At 47.0% G+C, this 23,069-nt stretch overlaps 1 protein-coding gene across 5 annotated transcripts in view; it reads right to left on the bottom strand.

The window, feature by feature from the left end:
- KLHDC3 (kelch domain containing 3) overlaps positions 1–23,069 on the bottom strand; it is a 43,583-nt gene that overhangs the window by 12,939 nt on the left and 7,575 nt on the right. For 4 of the 5 annotated variants that reach the window (XM_074989246.1, XM_074989244.1, XM_074989245.1 and 1 more), the window contains exons 3-8: positions 9,463–9,710; positions 6,960–7,136; positions 3,808–3,923; positions 1,644–1,715; positions 1,194–1,407; positions 739–825 (exon numbers count right to left, since the gene is read on the bottom strand). In XM_074989246.1, the coding sequence (XP_074845347.1) occupies positions 739–825; positions 1,194–1,407; positions 1,644–1,715; positions 3,808–3,923; positions 6,960–7,136; positions 9,463–9,616 (820 nt within the window). In that variant the 5' untranslated portion in view covers positions 9,617–9,710. Of the gene's footprint in view, positions 1–738; positions 826–1,193; positions 1,408–1,643; positions 1,716–3,807; positions 3,924–6,959; positions 7,137–9,462; positions 9,711–16,259; positions 16,281–23,069 lie in introns of those variants that run through there. The other variant, XM_074989247.1, reaches the window with a different exon arrangement.

Here is a 23,069-nt window from a genome sequence, read left to right as displayed (position 1 = left end):
TTGCGAGCTGCAAGGACTAAGGAACGCTGATGGAGTCTGCAGCGAGGACAGGGACCAACGTCAATGGCTGCAAAATCGATTTTAGGTACGCAACTGGTGTACCTAAAATTGCATAGCAGCCGTCCCCACTCCCAGTAAGTGTCGACATATCTCAAGAATGGTTTGCAAAGTGAGCCCTTTCCTCTTGGTCTGCAGACATTAAGTCTTTTGGTGTCAAAGTAGCAGAGGACTTGGGTGTTGAGGTGAGTGGGTGGGAAGGGTCAGCTCAGAATTCAAAATGAAAGGCTCCCCTTTACTGAAGACAAGAGTTTCCCCATGGTCCACACTCACCAGCGGAACCCTAGCCTACCCGACGCTTCTCCTTAGCGTGCTTGGTGAAGTTTCCTGTTTAGATTATCTTGTTTCTGGACAGAGTGCAGCATGCAGCCACAGAGTGGGAACTGAATGCTCTTCTGGCTGGACATGCATCTGCTCTCATTTGTTTCTGGCAAGTGACTTGAAGTCAGCACGGTGGAAAGGCCACAAGTTGATTTACACCAACAATGTCAAAGAACAGCATTTCACTGCCAGATCGCTGATTGTGTGCATCTTTGTATATATTCCCAAGGTGTTTGGGGCTTGGACAGCATCCCCCAGGGTGAGTGTATTACATCCTGCATCGGGGGCCCTGATCTCAAATCAATGACCTTGCGCACTACTACACTACAAATAAAGTGAGAAAAGTTTTAATCTAAATACCTGGATCAAATTTCCAGAGGTCATGGAAGTGTCGGTTCAAGCGTGCATTGTAGCCACCAAATATATACAACTCTCCATTGTAGCCAACTGCAGGGAAAAGGAGCAGCATCAGCACACCCAGGAGAGAACCCAGCTTGTGCAGCCTCCTCACAAGCACACATACACAGGAAAGATGGTGTGGTTACCTCCCTTCTTACATGCCCTCTTCACACTTGAGGCAGCAGGCAAGGCTCTACACCTCCATGGTGAAGTGTGCACCACACATCTGCTTTCCCACAGGATACCTATCATGTGCATCCCCTGCCATCCCCACTTTCTACCCAGAAGACCTAGACCTCCCCTGTCACCTTTCACTCTCCAAGTAGGCCAGGAAGGCTGCACACACCTCTCTCGCTTCTCAAGTGTCCTCACTAAGCCCTCCAACTGCCCCTGAACCCTGGAGTGAGGCAACTCACATGCAGAGTGGCTTCTCCTGCCTTCAGGCAGCAGTGGAGTGGGAGGGGAGTCCAGCCAGGAGTTTGTTTCAGTGTCAAATACTTTAATTCGGTTACAGTAGATCTCATTGTTGGAGTGAAAGGGCCCAAAGCGATCTGCTCTGCCTCCAAATACGTACATCTTTGTGCCAATGATGGTGGCTGAGTGGAAGTCTCTCCAGCGAGCTGGTGTGCCCTGGAACACAAGCTGCTAGTAAGTAAAGCACGCGAAGATTACCCAGAAGAGGACACAACTGGAAGGGAATCTGGGATTGGGTGGCCACATTTAGAGATGAATAGGCAGACCCAAGAACTTTTGCTTATGAGGTTACAATCAAATGAGACAGAAGCTTCGTAGCAGTGTGCAACATCCCTGAATGATAGTAGAGGTGAAGTTTTCTACATGGGCCAAAGGGATAAACAGACACTGACCTTCACTGGGATTAGAGTCCATATCATACTGCTGGTATCCAACTTGTGGATGTCATTTGAGAAGCAGTCAGCCTGGAAGAGAGCCCAATTACCCAACTGGTAAGCAGACCAGGACTTCATGGCTGTCAGGACACTAGTGTGACTAGAGACCTGGAATAGCCTCTGGAAATTGGAAGCCCATTGACTCGTGTCAGATATAAAAACTCTTTTGGTGCACGTCATGCGTAGCCCTCCAGGAATGAGGCAGCTGCCTATGATTTCTTGTCCCCATCATTAATCAGGTGGGCCCAGGCAGCGTTTACCAGACACCATCCCTAGCCTGCACTGGATTGGAATAATTATTAATTGGTTCCTGAGTTGCTCTCTTGTGCTCTTCACTGTGATCAGAGTGCTTTGCAAACCAGAGTCTCCAGTCAACAGCTGCACAAGTATTTGCTACTTTTGATTGCTGGTGCTAGATTTTTCAGAGATGCTGAGCACCCACAGCTCTGACAGTTTAAATGGCAGTTTTAACTTCTCAGCACTTCTGAAAGTCAGGCTCCAGCTGCCCGTGAAGATTTTAGGGAGTGATATGTCCGTTGCCACATGGAAAGTCTGACAAAGCCCATTTTTGTTGGGTCCCAGAATACTTCCTTAACTGCAAGGCTAGTCTAGCTCTCCCTGCAACTCCACAGCTCATTTAGTGACACATTACAACTTTTGCTACAAGTGAGACAAGGATTTTCCATCAACAGCCTCATTTACTGTCCACCCTGTGCAATGAGGAGGGTAGGGTCCAGCAGACAAGAGACGGCAAGTGATTACGTAGATAAAGACTGCATCACAATGCACATCCACAAAGAGCCACCACCAAAATAGGCCAGGCAATATTGATTCTGGCAATTCCTAACATAAGCGCTTGACTTTATTACACTAATGGGCTTTATAGGTAAATGTCCCAGGATTTTTATAGCCAGGAGACCAAAAAGTGCCATGTAAAACTAAACTCCTATACATAGGTTATGAGCAGGGTTTGAATGCAGCATCATCAGATCCACACCATAATTCTCCATCTCAAGTTAGTCCACTCACTCTGCTAACTTGCAGCAATACCAAGCTGTTGCCTAGCTGGCTGGCCTGTACAGTGGGGGAAGAAAACATTTGCTGGTGTTACACACAGCCATGCAGACAGAGTTGCAGAGTATAGACACGCTGCTACTCAGAAGGAAGATATAAACAAAGACTTGCGTCTAACATGAAATGCTGATTGCTGTTGCCAGTTGTGCCAGAAGTGAGCTGTGCACTGATCTGGAACATTGAGGAGGGGCCAAGGGTAGAATGACATTTGCCAGCCTGCAAGGATAGAGGGAAAAAACCCTTGCTAACCAAGAACAGAACTAATGCTCGCCAAAATGAGATTCCTGGCTCCCACCCAGCACAATGGCTCTAAAGCTATCAGTACTTGCAGAATTTCCTGGGGTAACTCAGCACAGCTGGGACATATGTGGTGCAGATGGAACAGTCAAAAAGAGTTAAGCAGCACAGAGCAAGTTCTACTGCACAAATGGAAAATTCCTATGGCTCATATCTTGGCCAAATCTAGGTGGATTTTCATAGAGTCAACAAAAGCACCTTTCCCTCTGACCCTAGAGTATCTATCAATTTAGAGACTTGGCTCCAAAACTTTGAGGTGCTAAATTTGTTCTCATAACCAGGTTAACAATTTTTGCTTATTTTTCCCAAAAATATTCCACACAAAGCAAAGACCAAACCAAAAACATTTCAGTTGTAACCCCTAAAGTGTGGCAAAGCTATCAGGCACTAAAATCAGACGATCACGTGGGAAAGCATTCAGCAGCCTCACATCGAGGTGCTCTTTTATTGTGCAGATAGTTTTTCCTAGTGACCAGAACACTACTCGCAGATAGCAGGGATTCCCCAGGAGGGATAGCTTGGTGGTTTGAGCACTGGCCTGCTAAACCCAGGGTTGTGAGCTCAATCCTTGAGAAGGCCATTTAAGGGTCTGGGGCAAATAGATTAAAAAAAAAAAGCCAGGGATGGTGCTTAGCCCTGCCGAGAGGGCAGGGGCTGGACTCAATGACCTTCCAACGTCCCTTCCAGCTCTAAGATGTGCAGCAGGTGCGAGAATTCCCCAGACACACACGTTATGCCAGAGACCACTTACCAGTTGCTCATAGCCTCCAAAGATATACATGGTCTTTCCTAAGACACAAGCAGAGTGCCCATCTCTTGCTCCTGGGACCATTCCAGAGACCTTAGGTGTGAACCACCTGTGAGTGTCTAAAATATAGAGACAATGGCTGTTAAGAGCAGGCACCAAACAGCATACTCAAGGATCGGAGACGGAAGGCAAGCAGTTCTTGGGAAGACATCTTACCAAGGAAATAAAGACCACCATGTCAAAGGAGGAAGCCATCTCCTTCCTCCTGCACCCATGTCAAACACTGAAAGCTGATATTGGATATGGGCCATCTGTCTTGAGTGTGGGTGGGAAGCACTTGAAGGCCAAGCTACCTGCCAGGGCCCCACAGACACGGGCCTTGAGGGATCTACATTTTGTGTCAAGATTTGCTGGTTCCTGTGACAGTGATGCTGAATTCTGCAATCATTCCAAATATGTTTTTAACAAGCCCAAGTACAGCATAGTTCTCCTTAAGGGACTTTAATTTTATAGTTAATGCAAAGCTTATTTGACCTCAGTGGTTAGAGCATTGGCCTCGTAAACCCAGGGTTGTGCGCTCAGTCCTTGAGGGGGCCTTCTAAGGGTCTGGGGCAGGTTAGATTAAAATATATACTTATATATAATTTGTCAGGGATGGTGATAAGTCCTGCTGTGAGGGGAGGGGTTGGACGCAACCTCTCAAGGTCCCTTCCAGAGCTACGATACAACCTGCTCCTCACTTGTGCAGTTTCAGCCACCAACCTGCACAGAACTTGGTGACGGTGAGCATGGGCACAGCATTTAAGACACTGGCTGCCATAGGTGGCTGAAGAACACAGTACTCTACATCAGCATTCCCTGTAAGCTGAGTGCTTGGGCGGCTGCCCAGAAGAGATTCAGGTGCCACTTAGAGCTTGCAGCATGTCTCTCCTGGTGGCGCACATCCCCATATGCCTTGGTGCAAAATGTATTCTACCCCTTTATTTGGTCCTTATATCTTTACAGGGCCTTATGCAGCTGATGCCACCCTGCTACCATCCATGGCTTCTGCCTGGGGCTTGGAGCTTTTCCTTTCCCTCCCCCACAGCTGTTAGCTGAGAGGAGCATGAGGGAGGGAAAGGGAGAGAACAGCAAGGGAATGGGGAGGTAAGGAGAGAAACTAGGCATGCTGCAGCTGAGGCGATAGGCCTTGCTTAGGCATACAAGCACATGCATAGGGGCACCAGAAAAATCAGATGCCCTACATAGCTGCATATTTTGCTTTATGCCTAGGGATGGCCTTGAGTGAGCCCCTGCTCATCTCCCCATGAAGTATCTGCCATTCTCATCATTACAGTACTTGTCCCACTCCTCCTCGCTTGCAGCTTCACCCATCCCTCTGAATTTCCACCTTGCCTGCCTCCTGTTCTCCTTTCCCACAAGGCCATCTGCTTCAGCAACTGCAGAACAAGGAGCACTTCTTGGGGAGAGAGAGCTGAATGTAAACTTCAGGGACTGGCTCCATTCAAGTGACTCCCCGTGCGCAGTTGAAAGTGTTCCCCATGCAGGGCAACACGAACTGGAGCCAACGAGAGTCACAGCCAAGATCATGTAGGCACCTGTCCTGGGAGCCCACTGAGAAGCCAGATAAGCCATGGAGCTGCAGGAGAGCCCCTCGGTGCTGCTAGCAGCCAACAGCAATGCTTATTTTAGGAAGCGGCAAAACTGGGATCTGTTCCACATTCTTCACAAGACAAGAATTTCACTGTGGCTGGAGGTCAAGTTCAGTGACGTGTCCCAACTCCAGCTGGAGCTGAATAAAGGGGCCTTCTGGAAGGTCAGCATAAGCAGGAGGGAGAGGGAAAGCAGAGAGGGAAAGTGAGCATTGCTCCTGCCAGAACTCCGGCCATACTTGGGGCCGCTCCCACATGCGGTCACGTGAGATCATGAAAAGCCCAGCCAAAATCAACATCAGAAACCAGTTCCAACAAGACTCAGGACACCTGATCCAGTCCCTCCCTGCGCCCCCACTTCTCAGAGCAGGTCTGTGCCCTGCAGGAGGCCCCAGGGCTTTGTCCAGTCTGACATGACTCACGCAGTGGGCATTCCACCGCCCCATGTGGGTGAAGCGGGATTAGCCGTGTCCGCTTTCCAGGCACAGAGAGGAACTGGCACATGTGCATGGACAGCTAGGCAGAAGTCTGAGGCCTTTCCATCAGTTTTCACTTAACGCTACAGCTCAATTGCTTTAACTGGCAGCTCCATAGGACCAGCATCTGCAGCAGTGTGCTAGGGCTGCTGTCTCCAGCTGGGTTTGTCAGAAGAGAGACGGCTCCACCCGAAACCTGCTGAAAGGGCCCACACCAAGACATTTCCTCCTGAGCTCACTGGGGGCAAGCAACAAGTATCCCTCTACCTTCACCTCCAGAGAGCCTGTTTCTCTTCAGTTCATGAATCCTACTTGCCATTCTCCTGAACTCCCTCTGCACCCATTCCCCAATGCCCTACTTCTGCTCTGCTCCCCCAGCTGCAACAGTGCCCCCACACTCCTCAAGCCCGATGAGACCCCTTCACTGCTTCCTCACAGTGCTGAAGCACCCGCTTGGCTCTACACCGCTTTGACTAGCCTAGTTACTGCCACCCCACCCCTTTACTTTCTGCAATGTCAGTCTCCTTTTCCTGCGTTTGTCTTTGTTCCCTGCTGGCATGAAGGGCTGCCAAGAACAGCTTCCCTGTCCTGGAGTGCCCAGCATCCACCCTCTCCAATAGCTCCCTGGCCCTCTGCATTGGTCAGCAATAGGTATGCAGGGGAGCTGGTCACAAGAAGGAAGAACTGTGATTTTAGTTAAGAAAAAAGGGGACTAAAAGCATTCCAGAGTCTCACTTTAAAACTTTCCCACTAGAAAAGAGCTAAACAGCCACCATTCCTAGTTCAAAAGCAATGCAGAGTCAAGCATGAGACTACATACAATGCTACTATGCCAGCCAGAGAGCCCATCTCAGGCATGCTCCCAATAAAAGGGCCAATTCCCAGCCACTCTACAGGGAAAATTTCAGCCATCACTTCATGTAGGCACCTAATGGCGGAACACAACAACTGCCACAAAAACCACTGGGAGGGATAACGGCATGCAAGAGCGCCTGAGGTGGGGGAAGAGCAAAAAGCTGGTACTTACTGACATCAAAGGCGTACAGGACATTGCAGGCTCCCTCGGTGTCATTACGGCCTCCCCATATGTAGATGGTATCATCAATCAGCACTGCTGAGTGCCCGTACCTCATATAGGGCACCTCCCTCACGTGGTCCCGGCTGTTTGTCCACACTGGCGGCAGCTTGGTCCAGCGCAGAGACACTGAAAGCAGAAAAAGCAGAAGCCCTAGATTGTTTCTTTGTTGGCTTGCCCAGTTAACACAAGCTGTCAGGCTGCAACACAGATGAACGAATGGAGAGAGCAGCATGTCTATGTGGATAGAAATACTCAGTTTTTCTGCAGCTCACAGTGGGGTGGGGCGGTAAGCAAGTAACAAGCCTTAATTGAATCTGAACTGGTAGCTATAGGTAACATTCACAAGAAAACCTCTGTATTTGTTGGTTGGTCTGCTGGCACACCAGGGAGCAAAGAGAGAAAGACATTGCAGAGAAGCTGAATGATTTCTCTGCATCCAATTTCACCACACGGGGTGTCCAAAGAGACAGCTACTGCAGCCAATTCCATTCAGGTAATAGACATGTAGCACTCAGAGACAGATGTTAAAGAGCAGGGCCTGGACAGACTGATCAATTGGACAATAGCACAGCCCCAAGACCAGATGGTATATTGACATATTCTAAAGGAACTTCAGAATGAAGTTACTGTACCTAAGGCTGCGTCTACGTGGCACTTTACTGTGCTATAACTTAATGGCTCTGGGGGGGGGGGAAAAACGACAAAAAAAAAACCAAAACAAGCCACCTGCCCAAACGCAGCAAGTTACATTGCTGTAAAGCACCAGTGGAAACCAGGCTCAGCGCAGGGAGCCATACCCCTGGGGCAGCTACCTCCTCCCCTGGTGGAGGTGGTTTACACAGCGTACTGGGAGAGCTCTCCCAATGCTACTGCTGTGACAGAGCGCTGCCACAGCTGTGCTTTAAGATGTTCAGTGTAGACGGAGCCCAAGCGTTGGGGTGTTCCTAGCTTCAGTTCCAGGTTATTTAGGTGACAGGATTAGATACAGAATTAGGGTGAGCAGGAAGAAGGGGAACAGAGGGGCACACTGACATTTGGAGATAATGATTCCTTAGATAACTCAAGGCTAGAGACATTTATAAAGAACCTCAGAGGGACCCAAAGCAGCTTGGTGAACGGGCAGCAGAAAATTCACTGAAAGCAAATGGAAGGTGATCCTCATTGGAAGAATTAATTTGTAATACTCATGGGCACTACTGGATCTAAATTGTGGGCCACTCAGAATTGTTATGCACTGTGCAGTAACCACAAGGATAGACAAGATATTAGGATGCATATGAAAGAAATTTACAGAGCTTATAATTGACCATATAAACCAATGGCACATATTACTGTCCCCTGGCATACTGTTTTCTGGGGGAGGAGAGTGGAGGAGAAATTAGACACTGAAAAGGAGAGTGGTTACAGACACACACACTTCCACATAAGATTGGGATTGTTTAGAAACAGGACAAATAAGCAAGATAAGATCCAAAGTAACAAATGACATAGCAAAAAGGAAGGGGGCCCGCCCACCTATCTTTTCTTAAAAGACAAGAGAACACCACCACATTCAATGAAATTGAAAGGCAAAGCAACGGATTTAGAGAACTGATATGAAGAAATATTTCTGCATAACACCCACTTCGCCTGTATCACTCATGGCCACAAGAGGTCACAGAGGTCAACAGCTTCACAGGAGCCAAAAAACACATGTATGTGGACAATGAACATTCATACCGCATTAGACAGAATAAAAAGGTTTGAGGTTGTGTGTGGAAAGGGTGAAGAACTCTCCTGCTTCAGCGTATAAGCCAACTACTAGCAGATGTTAGCAGCAGCTTCCCTATGTGCACTTTATTCCATCAGCATTCAATAGATTGTTTCTTGCGCCATCCAGTACTGACCAATGTCCAAGAAGCCATATTAAAATCAATTTACCACTGGTCTAGAAATTCCTGTACTCTTGATTAGAATATTTACATGTTTGGAGAACATCTTTGGGTGTTCTCACCCAAAAGGTCAGCTGACCTATCTATGGTGCCAGTTGGCTCTTTATTGATCAGATCAGTTTGAGAACTTCTGAGATGACATACTTTGAGATCAAGATGTGTAATTGCCTCAATGCCCTCACTCTGACATCCTTCAACCTTGCATTTCTGATCTATCCACTGCCGTGCCTGTGGGGCAGCTGCAGCCTCACACCGTCATTACCCTTTGCTTCCCCTGAAAGTGGACATGAAGTCCTTCACCTGCAGATGAGACTTATAGGAGACGGGGCTGCAGTTTTTAAGGATCAGTGCTCTGGACACCAGAGTCTCCATGCTGGGTAGCAGCAGTGTCTCACATTTGGCCTGCATACTGCAGCCACCTTCAAGAGAAATGAGAGTTAGACAATGCAACCTGACAATTGAGGGACTGAAATGTCAGTCTTTGCCAGGCCACGATAGCTGCAAGAATACAGTGTTCTTACCTGCATTAAATACATGGACATCAATCTGCCGCAGAGTCTCATAGTCTTCACCAGAGCAATACCCGCCAAAGGAATACACTTTATGGCCAACAGCCACAGCAGCGTGGTTCACTCTCCGAGGCCCACCTTCCAAGTGTACAGTCCACCGTAACATTCCCTTCTGTGAATGATCTATCCTTCAAAGATAGAGGATGCTATAGCCTCATGCCCATTGGGTTGTCACCATGTGGGGCTGAAACCACTTAATTCTGCAACAAAGACAGAATACAAGGCTCAGACAATATATTCCCTACTTTCAGCGTCACCCACGTTCTCTGTGTGCAATCTACAAATAAAATGCTACTCTCAAGCCAGGAGCTTTCCCACTGGAGAAGATTTTAAATACTGCCTTAGAATGTGCATACAAAGGGTCTCCCCACCCTTGTTTGAGTTAGGATTAACTGTGAACACATCCACTGTATCTACTGTAAGGGAATCTTGAAGGGAGCCTGTAGGCCAGCTGCTTCTGGAGGAAAGAGACTCCAGGGGAGGATGTTTAACAGGCGTCAGATTCCAGTTACTCCAGGGATCTAGATGGCTCAGGGGGTGCAAACCTTTCCACTCTGGTCCCTAGTCCAAAGACAGATACCAGCCTATCTGAGGTGTCTCAAAGCACCAGGCCCAATCTACAACACATACGGGATGGTTACGCAAAAGATTACATCGCCCAAGGAAGTAACAGTGCATACTGGTGTTAAAAGTTTATTTCTTTGACTTCTTCCTCTTATTCAGCGAATCTTGAAGCCCATCCAGAACAGACTACACTTGCCAGCACCCCAGACAACAAGTAGCATAGCCTGAACAAATTAACTGCAGCCAAAAGAAAGTCACCAACAAGCAAAAAACGCAAAAAAACCCTAACCCATTAACTTCAAAACATGATGCATGGTGTATTGCTCATAAAATACCTTATGAGCCCAACAGGCTAAGCTATGTATTTGCCAGCCTGGCAGCCCCTTCTGTCTCCTGATCACAGTGCAGCAGGAGACACGCCAGAAGCAAAGAGAAGCCTTGTGTGTGGTCCTTCCACCAGCTGAGAACATTGGGAATTTCTGATGATCTCCTGATTAGCGCAGGTTTTGACTCTCACACTGAGCCCAAAGGTTATGATTTTTTTTTTCAAGGGGAAGGGAGGGTGATTACAGATAGCATTCTTCTTCCATCTCTGACCTGCCTCAAACCCATTGCTAAGAGCCACGATAAGTTAAAAGCATCATAGCCTTCTGATTGCGAGCCAGCACATGCTGAGCACTTTGACAGCACATGTCAGAAGCATTTGGCAAACCCCCAAGAAACACTCAGAGGCAATTTTCCCATTCACTTTATTTTTTCTTCTTCAAATTGAGGAAATATAGCTCCTCTTAATCCAGTGATGTACATGGTCCCCACCACCCTTGTAGACATGTATTGCACAAACAAGGGTTATTCTCAACACCCTACCTCATAGGAAAGAGGAATTACCCCTATTTTATGACTTGGGAATGGAGGGTCTGGGCAAATCCTTTAATCTTTTTTAAGTCACCAGTGGTGTGTGGTAGTATGAGGATTGAAACAGGTTAGGTAGACCTGGTCAAGAATGACTAGAAACCCTACTTCTACCCCAGGCTGCCCTAACAAAAGTTTAGCAGAGGGACTCTGCTGGAAGGTGATTTTTGAGGTTTGTCAAGGGAAAGTTTAGAAAGTTTCAGCCACAAGACATTTTCAGAAAGATTGAGTAGTAAATTACACTGAAAACTGCTACATAAGCTTAAGAATAGTAGGGGTTATCAATTTCAAAAAGGCACAAGAATGCTACACAAGAAAACCAAGCAGAGCAATAATCATCAACATTAAGTTAATAGCAATCAGAGACGTAAGCCATTTTTCTCTTCCCAGAGTTATCACTGATAACTTGGCCCTCCAGATGTTAGTGAGACAATAGAATTCACGTCAGAGTTTGTCCCTGGCAGTGAGAGGGAGTTTCAGAACTAGGGCTCCACCTGAAGCCAAGTTGTAGACTACATGGCAAGGCATTTCTGGACAATTCCAAACTTCAGCTACAACTGTTTTGCTTCTCACTAGCCAGCTCTTGTACCAACTCCCTCAAAAGCTACAGGACATCTCAGTGAGCTGCCAGGGTCACCTTTGGACTTGTTTGGCTATTTCAAATCTAGACATTCAATAGTTATGGATAGTCACAGGGCTGTCCACCTCCTCAAGGACTAACCACACTTCAGTTAGATTGACCTTACTAGAAATGAATTGGTCAGTTGCTGCAGGACATGCAACCACAACCACCTTTTGCCCAGCTGAACACAGGAAGCCTTGGATCTCCCTGCTGCTTACACCTCTCCCATATGAGAAGAATAAAAGAGGGAAAAGAAATTCCAGAAGCACAGACATCAGAATTTTCCCATTGGGTATTACTGCCTGATGAACATGCAAGGCAGGGACCCTTTTCCCAGCAACAAACCTGCCAAGCTCCTCTTCTAAGTTACTAGTAAAAAACAACAAGAAGTCCTGTGGAACCTTATAGATCACATTGCATCTGACCAAGGGGTCTTTGCCCATGACAGCTTATGCTCCAAAATATCTGTTAGTTTAAGGTGCCACAGGACTTCTCATTGTTTTTGCAGATACAGACTAACACGGCTACCCCTCTGATATAAGTTATTAGTTACACCATCAGAGCTGCCTTCTTAAGACTTCTGAGTTGGGCTGAGGTTGGACTATTGAAAGATTTCCTGGATCCATCTGAGTTAGCTGAGTACACGGAAATGGGGAACATGCTTCCTGCATTAAGAACCCTTTGTATATTTCCATCCCATTGACCAACCCGCAAAGCGTCTGTTTCAAACTTCTCACTCAGTTCATAGCTTCCCCCTCACTGAGGAAGTGTCACATTCTTTAGAATTAAAGCATAAACTCATTCATACTTATGCATAGGTCTGCTGTCTAGAGCTGTAGAACAGAGAGCCTCAGACTCCTCCGTTTTTGGTTCCAGTAATCAGGTGGTGATTTCATGGGAGAGCCCACTGAATGTTTTCAGACAACCCAACAATCTTAAGAAAGCAATTGCAAGTGCTGTGTGCTGCAGAGTTCAGCCAGGGTATGCCAGCAGACAGTGTTTAGTGCAAAGACACAGCCACTGTTAAATTAAAATGGAAAACTAGCACCGGTCACTTTAATCTTGGTGGCACAGATGACCCAGGCTCTGAGATTTGCTGCCATTGCGTTAGGGCAACTGATGCAGGCTCTCAGGATGGGGCTACAAATAGCAACACAGACATTCCAAGTCAAACTGCAGCCCAAGCTTTGAAACCCAGTGCGGGTCTCAGAGCCTGGGATCAGGACTGAGTCTGAACATCCACACTGCTATTTTCAGCTCTGCAGGATGAACACACACCAGCCAGCTGAGGTGCTGAGATTTGCAACCAGTCTTTTTTGGGTTGGGAGGTGTGGAGGAGAGGGTGTAAATGCACCTTAGATTTACTTGTGCACAAAGCGGCTCCACCTGACACATTTCTCCATTTTTCCTCCTCCTTTCCTTTGAAAGGTAAGGTAAACGCAAGTGAGGTAGGTAACCTGGACACCTCAGTCTGCCACAGCACGTGTGCTGCAGTCAATGGCTGTAGGAAGTGTGCGCCCACAAAGACCACATTAGGCTGCAAGTGAAGTTCCTGAACTCTCTTGTCGGCCTGTCTGGCAGATGAACAGAAGCAAATGCTGAAAGAACATGCTTTCTGGAGCTTCGTTTGACAGTCCAATAAGTTCACTGTACACCTACAGCCCTAAAGCTTGTTGTTTTGTTACGCGCAGCTGAGGGTAATGGACTCAATGCCATATTAAGCACCAATCTACTGCATTTGTTAATTCTTTATCCCTAACTAAGCCATAGCAAGTTTTCTTGTCAGGTTTGTTGATCATTGTACACACAAATGCGCTTTGAACCATCTTGCACAACAAACATTTATGGCATTTTTAAAGTTAACCATATTGCAGACACAACCGCTTTCAGTAGAACATTTTCAGTCCTGTAAAGATGGGATGATTCCAGACCATGCAGTTGCATTTTTCTGGTACAGTACATGAATTTTTAAAAAAAAAATTACGTAGCAGGTGATATTAGGGAGGACTCTGTCCCTGACAGGCTGAATCAGCCACTAGAAAATGCTTTTGAAAAATTCCACCCACCCACCAGATTCTCACCTGAAGCCCCTCCATCTCACCTTCAGGACATACAAAAAATGGAAACACTGACTAGTTGGCATTGCAGTGAATGCTTGGTTTCCTTATAGAAATATCTGGCTAAGACAGCATATATGAAAAACTTCTGCCCATAAGCTTTCCAAACTCCACAGAACTGTATACAGAGTTCCACGGGGACCTTTCACTAGAGACTGGAAACAAAATGAGGTATGAAAACACTTCAATCTGGATATATTGACAACTATTTCATCTGTAAAGCAAGACAAATAAGAGGGTGCGTAAAAGATCTAGAACAATTATTGGTACAAATAACGTGAATCAGGCTCTTCTATTCATCCTATTCTTCCACTTTGATACAAGCATGATGTTCAAAAGTAGCAAATTCAAAACAGATCAAAAGAAATAATTTTCTCCTACCCTGCCTGTTAAACTTGGCATGGTGAGTTCTGCAAGCTCTCATTGAGGCCAAAAGCTTTGGAGGATTCAAAAATGGATTAACTTCTACATGGTTAACGAGACTATCATCTGGAGTTACAACACTAAGCATTAAGCAAGTTCGGAAGGGATACCAGCCCTGAAGCATCAGGATTTAAGTCACTAACTGGCGGGAGTTCAGAGACTTCCCTATGAGCAGGTTATTCCTTAACTGCCATTGCAGCTGTCTTTGTCTCTTCCTCTGAAGCCCCTTGCACTGACCACTAAGTCCTGCCACAGGGCAGCAATGACCAGATTTAACAGGGCAATTAAAACATTGTGTAATTTTTAAGCTCTCTTTGGTCAAGTTCCTAGTTCTTTATAAGGGGCAAAGACAAATTCAAATGTGTTAATAAAAGATTAACAAGAATGACTCATTGCTGCCCCACAGTAAGTTCTTCGGAGCTAACACATGTGCAACAGGTTTTACTTTAACTGCTGAAGGGATGCAAATGTTCGCTCTCTGATGCGGGAGAACCGTGCAGCAGCTCAATGCCAGAGTGCAAAAAGCCTCCCCATCACTCCCTCCAGTGGCAGGTGGGCATAGCACTTAGCCATAATGGAAGTTTTGCTGAGGACAACCAGCAGAGAAGTGACAAACTGTCTTTAAATACAGTAAACTCTTTCACATCCGGTACCTTTGGGACTGGGAGGTTGCTGGATACTCAAATGCCACTTAACAGAGAGGCAGCTGAGGGATCCCTGGCAAGGGGGCAGGGGATCCCACCAGCCCCATGATTGAGAGCTGGCTGGGGCAAGGAACCCCATCGGCAACCTCAACTGTGGGGAGCTGGATGGAGCCCAGCTTTTGGGGGAACTCCCGCAGCCCCAGGACTGGGAGAACTCTGCAGGGGTCTGCCAGCAGCTCCAGGTTCTGCCAGCATGTGGGGCTCTGCTGGCGGCCCCGGTGGGTGGGAGAATTCCAGTGGCCCTAGGCACAGAGGAACCCTACCAGGGAGCAGAGCTCCACTGTGGTCAGGGGAACCCCAGCAGCCCCAGGGCTGAAAGCTGGCAGCTCCAGCCCCAGGATTGGACAGGATAACCCTGGCAGGCCTGGAGCTGGCAGGGGATAGAGCCCTAATGGCAGCTCTAGCCCTGGACTGGACTGTGGAAATTCCGGTGGTGGAGGTGGCAGGGGCTGGTGCCAGTTAATTGAGAGTTCTGGTTTAACAAATGCCGGATAAGGACTTTAGTATATTCAGCATTGAGGAATGGGGCAACTTGCTCTGAGAGCTAGTAACATTTAGATAGTAACTTGTGATCAGAAAGGTTACAAACTTCCCACCCCAAGAAAAGCTGTATTCTTGAGAAAACCAGCATCTTCAAATATAAAACGTGTGGGGCTATTTCTATCATACGTGACCATAAGGCTGCTTAAAGCATATGCATAACTCCACAATCCTCAATCAACTTTTGACAGCCTAGACAAGCTGTGTGTTGCTCCACAAGGCTACAATCACAGCTCTTAGTTTCAGAACACACTTGTCTGATGTAATAGCTATATGACCAAATTGGTCTGAATTAGCCCATGCACTAGTTCTCAAGTTTGACTGCTACAAGGAGTGAACAAATATAGCTGTACTTTTTGCAAAAGTCAGAAATTTCATGTTTTTGTTGCTCTACAACTCATTTCATGGCTAATTTACTTCAGACTTGCTACATGTATTCTCAGGCCTAAAATTGAGCATGAGACATTTCAGCCCGAAAGTTTCGATGACAAACATAAGAGGTAGTCTAAAATAGGCACCAAGACTGCAACATTAGAACACCCCGCCGTAATGCCCAACCCAGGAGGAGGGGAACCCATTCCATTTGGAATGAGAGCATGCAACTGAGCTGGTTTACTAACCTGTCCCCCAAGGAAACAGAACCAGAAGCCATTTCTAGCAAGTGCTCTGATTTGTCTGATTACATGGATCCAGCTCTCTCCCACTTAATGCCAAAGCCAGATGGGAAGAGCCAGCAAGCAGCAGTCTGGACTTTCCAAGACTCATGCTGCTACTCAACTCCTGCTAAGGAGGGAGGCTGCCTCCCCAAGCAGCAGAGAAATCCGCACCTGCTCTGTTATAGTGCATGAAGAAAAGAAAAGTCCTTACCATAATACTGCTCTAGTCCTCAGGGCTCTGTGTCCTGAGATGTGCCAGCCACAAGGTTTAATAGCACTTAAAATAGCCCCAGCCAGCTTGAAGCAGTCCATATAGACTGTTCTATTTCAGGCACATCCAACTTACCATTAGATCCAGCCACAGAGCAATCCAGCTTCTACACTCACTCCTGACATTTAGTCACTGCTTTGGCTATTTGTTGAAAGGCAGCAGGAAAACTGGGACAGCCTCTACTAAGTGTATTTACTGGCTATTTACACCACCTATTTACTGGCTTTTTCACCACAAACTCGACTACACTAGCTTTGTCTACAAAGGTGCTTCCAAACAACCATTACATTTGATAATGCAGATACAAACCTCGAGACTTGTTCACGAGACTGGATACCTCTTGAAAGTCAGACCTCAGAGAGCAGAACCATACCAAGATATCCATTCAGGCAGATATTAGCACTGCCCTAGTTTCTCTCTCATTTTCCATCTCCTACTCTTATTCTGTTCGCCTTCCAGGCCAGCTAACTTCCATTGTGCCTTCTGATTAGTTTTGTCCCCAAACAACTGAATTTTGTTCAGGGATCCCCTTATGTCTGAACTCTTTCCTTTTTCCACATCACACAAATGCCTCCCCCCACAAAACCTAATTCTTCCCCAGTCTCTGCAGCAGAGCCACTCAAACACCAGCCTGACACCTACGTAAGTAACCTCAAAAAGAGAACACGCACAAGGTGCACCCTGGGAAAACAAGCCACCTCTTCAGCCATTGTATGCAAACCTCCCTCTCAACCCAAACCTCGTCTCCCTTTATCATGTCATGCTACACTTCATCTAGATTGCCAGATCTTCAGGCTAGATATTTCCTTATCCTTTGTAAGGCACACTGCATGCCTAATATCAAAACAAAAAGCAGTCAAGTAGCACTTTAAAGACTAGCAAAATAATTTATTAGGTGAGCTTTCGTGGGACAGACCCACTTCTTCAGACCATAGCCAGACCAGACCAGAACAGTTCTGCTACTTGACTGCTTTTTGTTTTGATAGTGTATAGACTAGCAGAGCTCCCTCTCTGTTTCTATTCTGCATGCCTCAATGTTACTGTGACAAATACCACCACAGAACCTTTGGGTCACCTCACCTGGGCTAGAGAAGGGACAGCAGGTTTAAAACCAAGTACTGTAATCTGATTAATTTCAACTTGGATGAAAGATTTCAGAAGCCAATACTGTACAGATACCTCAGCACACCCTCACAGGCAGATCATCCAAGAATCTCCGAACAGAATCATGTTACAATTGGACAAGGTACTAGGAGCCTGAAGATCCTGAATTCCAATCTCAGCTTTGACAGTGATTTGCTAAGAACCCTTGGGCATATCCCTTCTTCTCTGCATCTATCTACCCTTCTATAAAATGGAACAGTAATGCCTTTCTCTATGGAGTGTGGGTTGAAGGTTAATGCTTATCCAGTGCTTTCAGGATTAGCACTAAAGTTACAGCTATACCAGCATTCCCTGAATAGTGACCACAGATATTATACCACCTTCCCAGGCTCCTGAACAGATACCAGAATCTCCTGCACAACCCACACTACACCCCCGCTTTCTCACCCATCCCATTATAAATTTCCCTGTGCAATGCTGTCCATCTTCCAGTATCTCTCACTTACTGGCAGAGAACCACATAGAGAACATAATCCCCTCCCCCAGATTCCCAGGCCACTCCATGAAATCTTATTTGCTGTATGCGCAGAGCTCTCAGGGAACCTGAGGGCTGTTGTGACATGCATGAGATGCTTGGGACTCCCACAGAGACTGCCATAAACAGAAACCACGAGGCCACACAAAGCAGCTAAACTACTCAGGAGGAAAAAAAAGTCCTTCTCTCAACCCAAGGACAAGTCTAATCAAAATGACTGGAAGTCAGGGTTTGCCAAACACCTGCTCAAGCTCAATGCACCCATTCACCTCCCAAAACCTCACTAAATCCATACTTAGAACTCTCTCACACAGCCACAACTAGTATCTAGCAACATACGGAGAAACAGAATCACTGTGTTTTGCGATGGGGGCTTCCCTACTCTGACTGAGCGAGCAGGTCCAACAGAAAAGGTTAGTCACAGAACTCCAACAATGACAAAAGGCTAACAGTGAGGTGGGGAGCAGGGGAGGTTGCTTAATCCACCATGAGTCTTCAGAATTGAGTTTTTTGTGGGGTATCATCATCATCAACCACCATTGGCTCGGCGCTCATTGGTGTCCGATGCCTCCCTCACCATTTCCTTCCACCTTTCCCTGTCCAGTGCGGAGTAGCTTAGTTTCTGTAGTCTAGCCCCACATCACCCTACTATATCATCTACCCATTCTTTGTGGGGTCTGCCTCTCCTATTCGAAGTGTCCATTATGCCGAATACCAGAGTCTTGATTTTTTTTGTGTCCATCCTTCATTCTGCAGGTTTGCCCAAATAGCTGTAACCTGTGTTGTATAAACTTCTGCAGTAGGTTCTCTTTCGGTTGTATCTTCCTATATAATTCCTCCTTAGTGACCTTCTGCATCTATCCTATTCTCAGAATCGTTCTATAACAACTCCTCTCGAATGCTAACATTCTTCTCCGAACCTTTTATTATCACCATGTCTCACATCCATACAACATGCTGCTGAATATGCACATTTTCAAAACACTCAGGCTCATTCCTAAGCAAATTGCTTTGCTTTTTCAGATCTTATCACCTTCAAACTCACTCTTGCTTTTGTTATTCCCTTCTTACTGTCTACTTCATACATTATGTTGCTCCCAGATATGCGAACTTCTCTATGTTCCCTAGTTCAATCCTATCTACGCTGATCTCCAAATACCATTGTTTCCTGCACTCGATGTTCATAATCTGTCTGTACTGCTTCCCTTCCTCATTTAGCATCTGCACTGTTCTTGCTAGCTTCTCTTCCTTGATAAGCATATCATCTGCAAACCTCAAGCTGTTGATTCTCATCCCACGCACAGATATCCCTTCTACCTCTTCCTTGATCTTCTCCATCACTATCTCTAGGTGTGTGATCAAGATACTCAGTGGTATCAGATCTCCTTGTCTCACACCTCTACTCCTTCTAAACCAATGTCCCACTCTCCCCACGTTCTCACTGCTGCCTCCGCATTGTCACTGATATCTTTCCACAACTGCATCACTCTGGTATCCACTCCATATGACTCCAACACTGCCCAAGTCACTTTCTAATCTATACTGTCAAATGCCTTCTGGGGAGAAAGAAAAAAAAATGAAGCAATTGTAGATGTTCTTGTTCTTTCGTTGAGCTTTCTGCTATCAATCTTAGTGCCAATATCTGTTGTATGATACTTCTATCTTTCTTGAACCCCGCTCGCTCATTTGCTAGACATTCTTCTATCTGCAATCTCAGTCTCTCAGTGTCATCAGCAGCACCTTGCCTAAATGACTCATTAGGGCAATCGTTCGGTAGTTCTTGCAATCCCACACACTTCATTTCTTGTGCATTGTCACTAGCAGAGATCTTGTCCATTCCTTAGGTGCCTTCCCTTCATTCCACGGTATATTACACAGTCAGCGTATTTCCTGAATCATTACTTTCTCCACTGTATTTGATTGCCATGATCTTATTTCCAGGGCTTTTGTCATTCTTTAGTTGTTCCACTGATCTTTCTACTTCCTTCTTCAAAATATCCATCTCACTCTCAATGCTCAGCAGAGATCTCTCTTTCAGTTCTTTGATCAGTCTCTCTGAGACACTCAGGTCCAACTGTGCTTTGTAAAGATTGGTGAAATATCTCATCCATCACTACATCATCTCCTCCTTGTTCATGAGCACCTCGTCACTCTAGTCTGATTGCCATCTGCTTTGGCTGCCACTTCCCATTACTATTTCTGACCACCTTATACACCTCCCTGGTCTTACACTTGCCATAATACCTCTCTCTATCTTCACACTGCCCCTCTAACCATTTTGCTTTATGCATTCTGGCTGCTTTTCTTATCTCATTGCATTTCACTCTAGGTTGCTGTTCCGCCCTCTCGGAAACATCCTTTCTGATCTTCAATGCTATCTTCTCTTGGACCAACTTCTGCGTCTCCAGCACAGTCCACTTATTGATCTTCTCCTCTTCCAGAACAATCTGCTCAGTTGCCTCTATCGCCATGGCTATCCCTTCGACTCTCTTATCTAGGTCTTTCTGTGCCAACATTCCTCATCTTTTCTTCAAGCGCTGCTCTGTATGCATTCCCTCTTTCTTCCCCACCTACCCTCACCACGTGTCTTCGTTTCTTGAACTGTGTTTTATACTCTCTCTTGAGTTTCACCTTGAAGTCTGCAATCACTAGACCATGGTCCAAGTCCATATCTGCTCCTTGGAAAGTTCAGCACTGCTGTATTGATGTTGCCCATCTTCTTATCAAAATTGTACCTATCCTGTTCTTGGACTTCCTGTTGCTCGTTTGCCATGTCCATCTCCTACATTTTTGTGTTTTCCTACAGTTAAGAGTTTTGTAAGGTAGGGGGTTATTTTATCTATCGGATGTTTCAGGACACTGACCTGCTAAACCATTTCAAATAGTTTTTCATCATAATAAGGTATATACAGTAATCCCCCAAGGTACATGAGGGTTGCATTCCACACAACCCTTCTGTACCTTGAATTTCATGTTAGTCGGGAAGGGCTTGGGGGACGGGTTTAGGCCCTGGGAGGGGGCAAGAGGATCAAGCCAGGGCTGCAGAAGGGGTGGGAGGGTGCAGTTGAGCCAGGACATGCAGGGGGTTGGACCTGGATAGCAGGGGGTTGGGGCAGGGGTTGAGCCTGTCCAGGGGGTTGGAGCTGGGCCGCAAGGGGTAATGAGTAGCAGGGTTGGAGCCGGAGCCCTTCACATGCGCACATCAGGTGGGAGCCCCAGGCACAGGCTGAAGCCGGAGCCTCACATGCTGGGTTGGCGGGGAGGGGAATTGAGGGAGGGTTGAACAGGGTGAACAAGGGTAGCTGGTGTAGGGGTGGGGCTAGAGCCTCATGTGCCTGCAGCAGCTGACAGCTGGAGCCCCTGTGTGTGCTGACACATGACAGCCCAGCACATGCCGGGAGGATGAGCTGGGAACTGGGGAGGAGGGGTGTTTGAGCCGGGCGGAGGGGGATTGAATGGGGGCGAATCACAGCAGGGATGGGTTAAGCTGGCAGAGGGGTTAGAGCCCCGGCACATGCCGGCAGCCACTGACAGACAAGCCCCACACATGGGGGGTATGTGTGGTGAGCTGGGGCCATGGGGGTGGGAGACTTGGGGGTGTTGAACCACTGAGGTGTTTAACGGGGTGAACCTGCACAGCTGTCAAGTGGCACCGCTCTGGGATGCAGGGGGAAGGGGGTTTTAGCTGGGCAGGCTGCCTGCAGCTGTGGGAAGTTAGGCAGGCTGACAGCCCAGCAGTTTCACACAGCGTGGGTAGTAGTAGGCATCCTTCAGTCTGCACAGACTATGGATCGCGCCCTTTAAAGTTTCAATTGAGGACTTCATTTACAGCGTCTATTGTGACTATGAAGACCCACACGAGAGTGACAGTCCTTGCTGCATCTCTTGCAGATGTGGTGGGTGTCTCGCAAGTCCTTATTGTGCTTTCTGTGCGCTCGCTTCTCCTCTGCTAGCTGTCTGATCTTCATCTCGCCCTTCTGAAGGCCCTTGTGTAACCCCTGCCTCCATCTGCTGTGGTCGTCTGCTAGTTCTTCCCAGTTGTCCAGCTCGATGTCTACCTCTCTGAGGTCTCTCTTGCAGACATCTTTGTAGCGCAACTGGGGGCGTCCGGGAGGTCTTTTGCCAGAGGCTAGCTCACCATACAGGATGTCTTTTGGAATCCTTCCATCATTAATCCTGTGGACGTGGCCAAGCCAGTGGAGTCAACGCTGTCTGAGGAGGGTGTGCATGGTTGGGATTCCAGCTTGCTCCAGGACGGCAGTGTTGGTCACTCTGTCCTTCCACAATATTCCACGGATGTGCCTGAGGCAGCACAAGTGGAAGACGTTCAGTCTCTTTTCCTGGCGGGCATACAGGGTCCAAGTCTCGCTGCCATAGAGGAGGGTGCTGAGGATGCAGGCTCTGTAGACTTGCATTTTGGTGTGAGTGTACAGCTTGTTGTTATTCCACACTCTCTTGCTGAGTCTGGACAGAGTTATGGCCGCTTTTCCGATCCTCCTATTTACCTCAGCGTCCAATGACTGGGTGTCAGTGATGGTGGACCCAAGGTAAACGAACTCGTGGACTACCTCTAACGTATAGTTGTCAATGCTGATTGATGGGGATTCAGCAACATCCTGACCGAGTACGTTTGTCTTCTTTAGGTTGATGGTAAGCCTAAAGTCCTTGCACGCTTTGGAGAACTGATCCAGCAGTTTTTGAAGCTGGTCTTCTGTGTGAGACACTACAGCAGCATCGTCTGCAAACAGCATGTCTCTGATGAGGACTTCCCACACCTTAGACTTAGCTTTCAGCCTTGCAAGATTAAACAGTTTCCCATCACATCTTGTGCGCAGCAAGATGCCCTCTGTTGAAGATCCAAAGGCATGCTTCAGGAGGAGTGTGAAGAAGATCCCGAACAACGTCGGAGCAAGCATACATCCTTGTTTGATGCCGCTCCTGATTCTGACAGCATCCGATAATGCGCCATCATATTGGATGGTTCCTCTCGTCTTCGTGGAACGACTGGATCATCTTGTGGGAAACTCAAGTTAAAGTGAGTTTCGTGCACCATGAAGCTGCATAAAGTGGGGGATTACTGTATACATAACTTTTAGCAGCTCATTGTATAC

The sequence above is a fragment of the Carettochelys insculpta genome, chromosome 3 (assembly GCF_033958435.1).
Source record: "Carettochelys insculpta isolate YL-2023 chromosome 3, ASM3395843v1, whole genome shotgun sequence".
NCBI lineage: Eukaryota > Metazoa > Chordata > Testudines > Carettochelyidae > Carettochelys > Carettochelys insculpta.
This window is presented reverse-complemented; position numbering and strand designations above follow the sequence as displayed.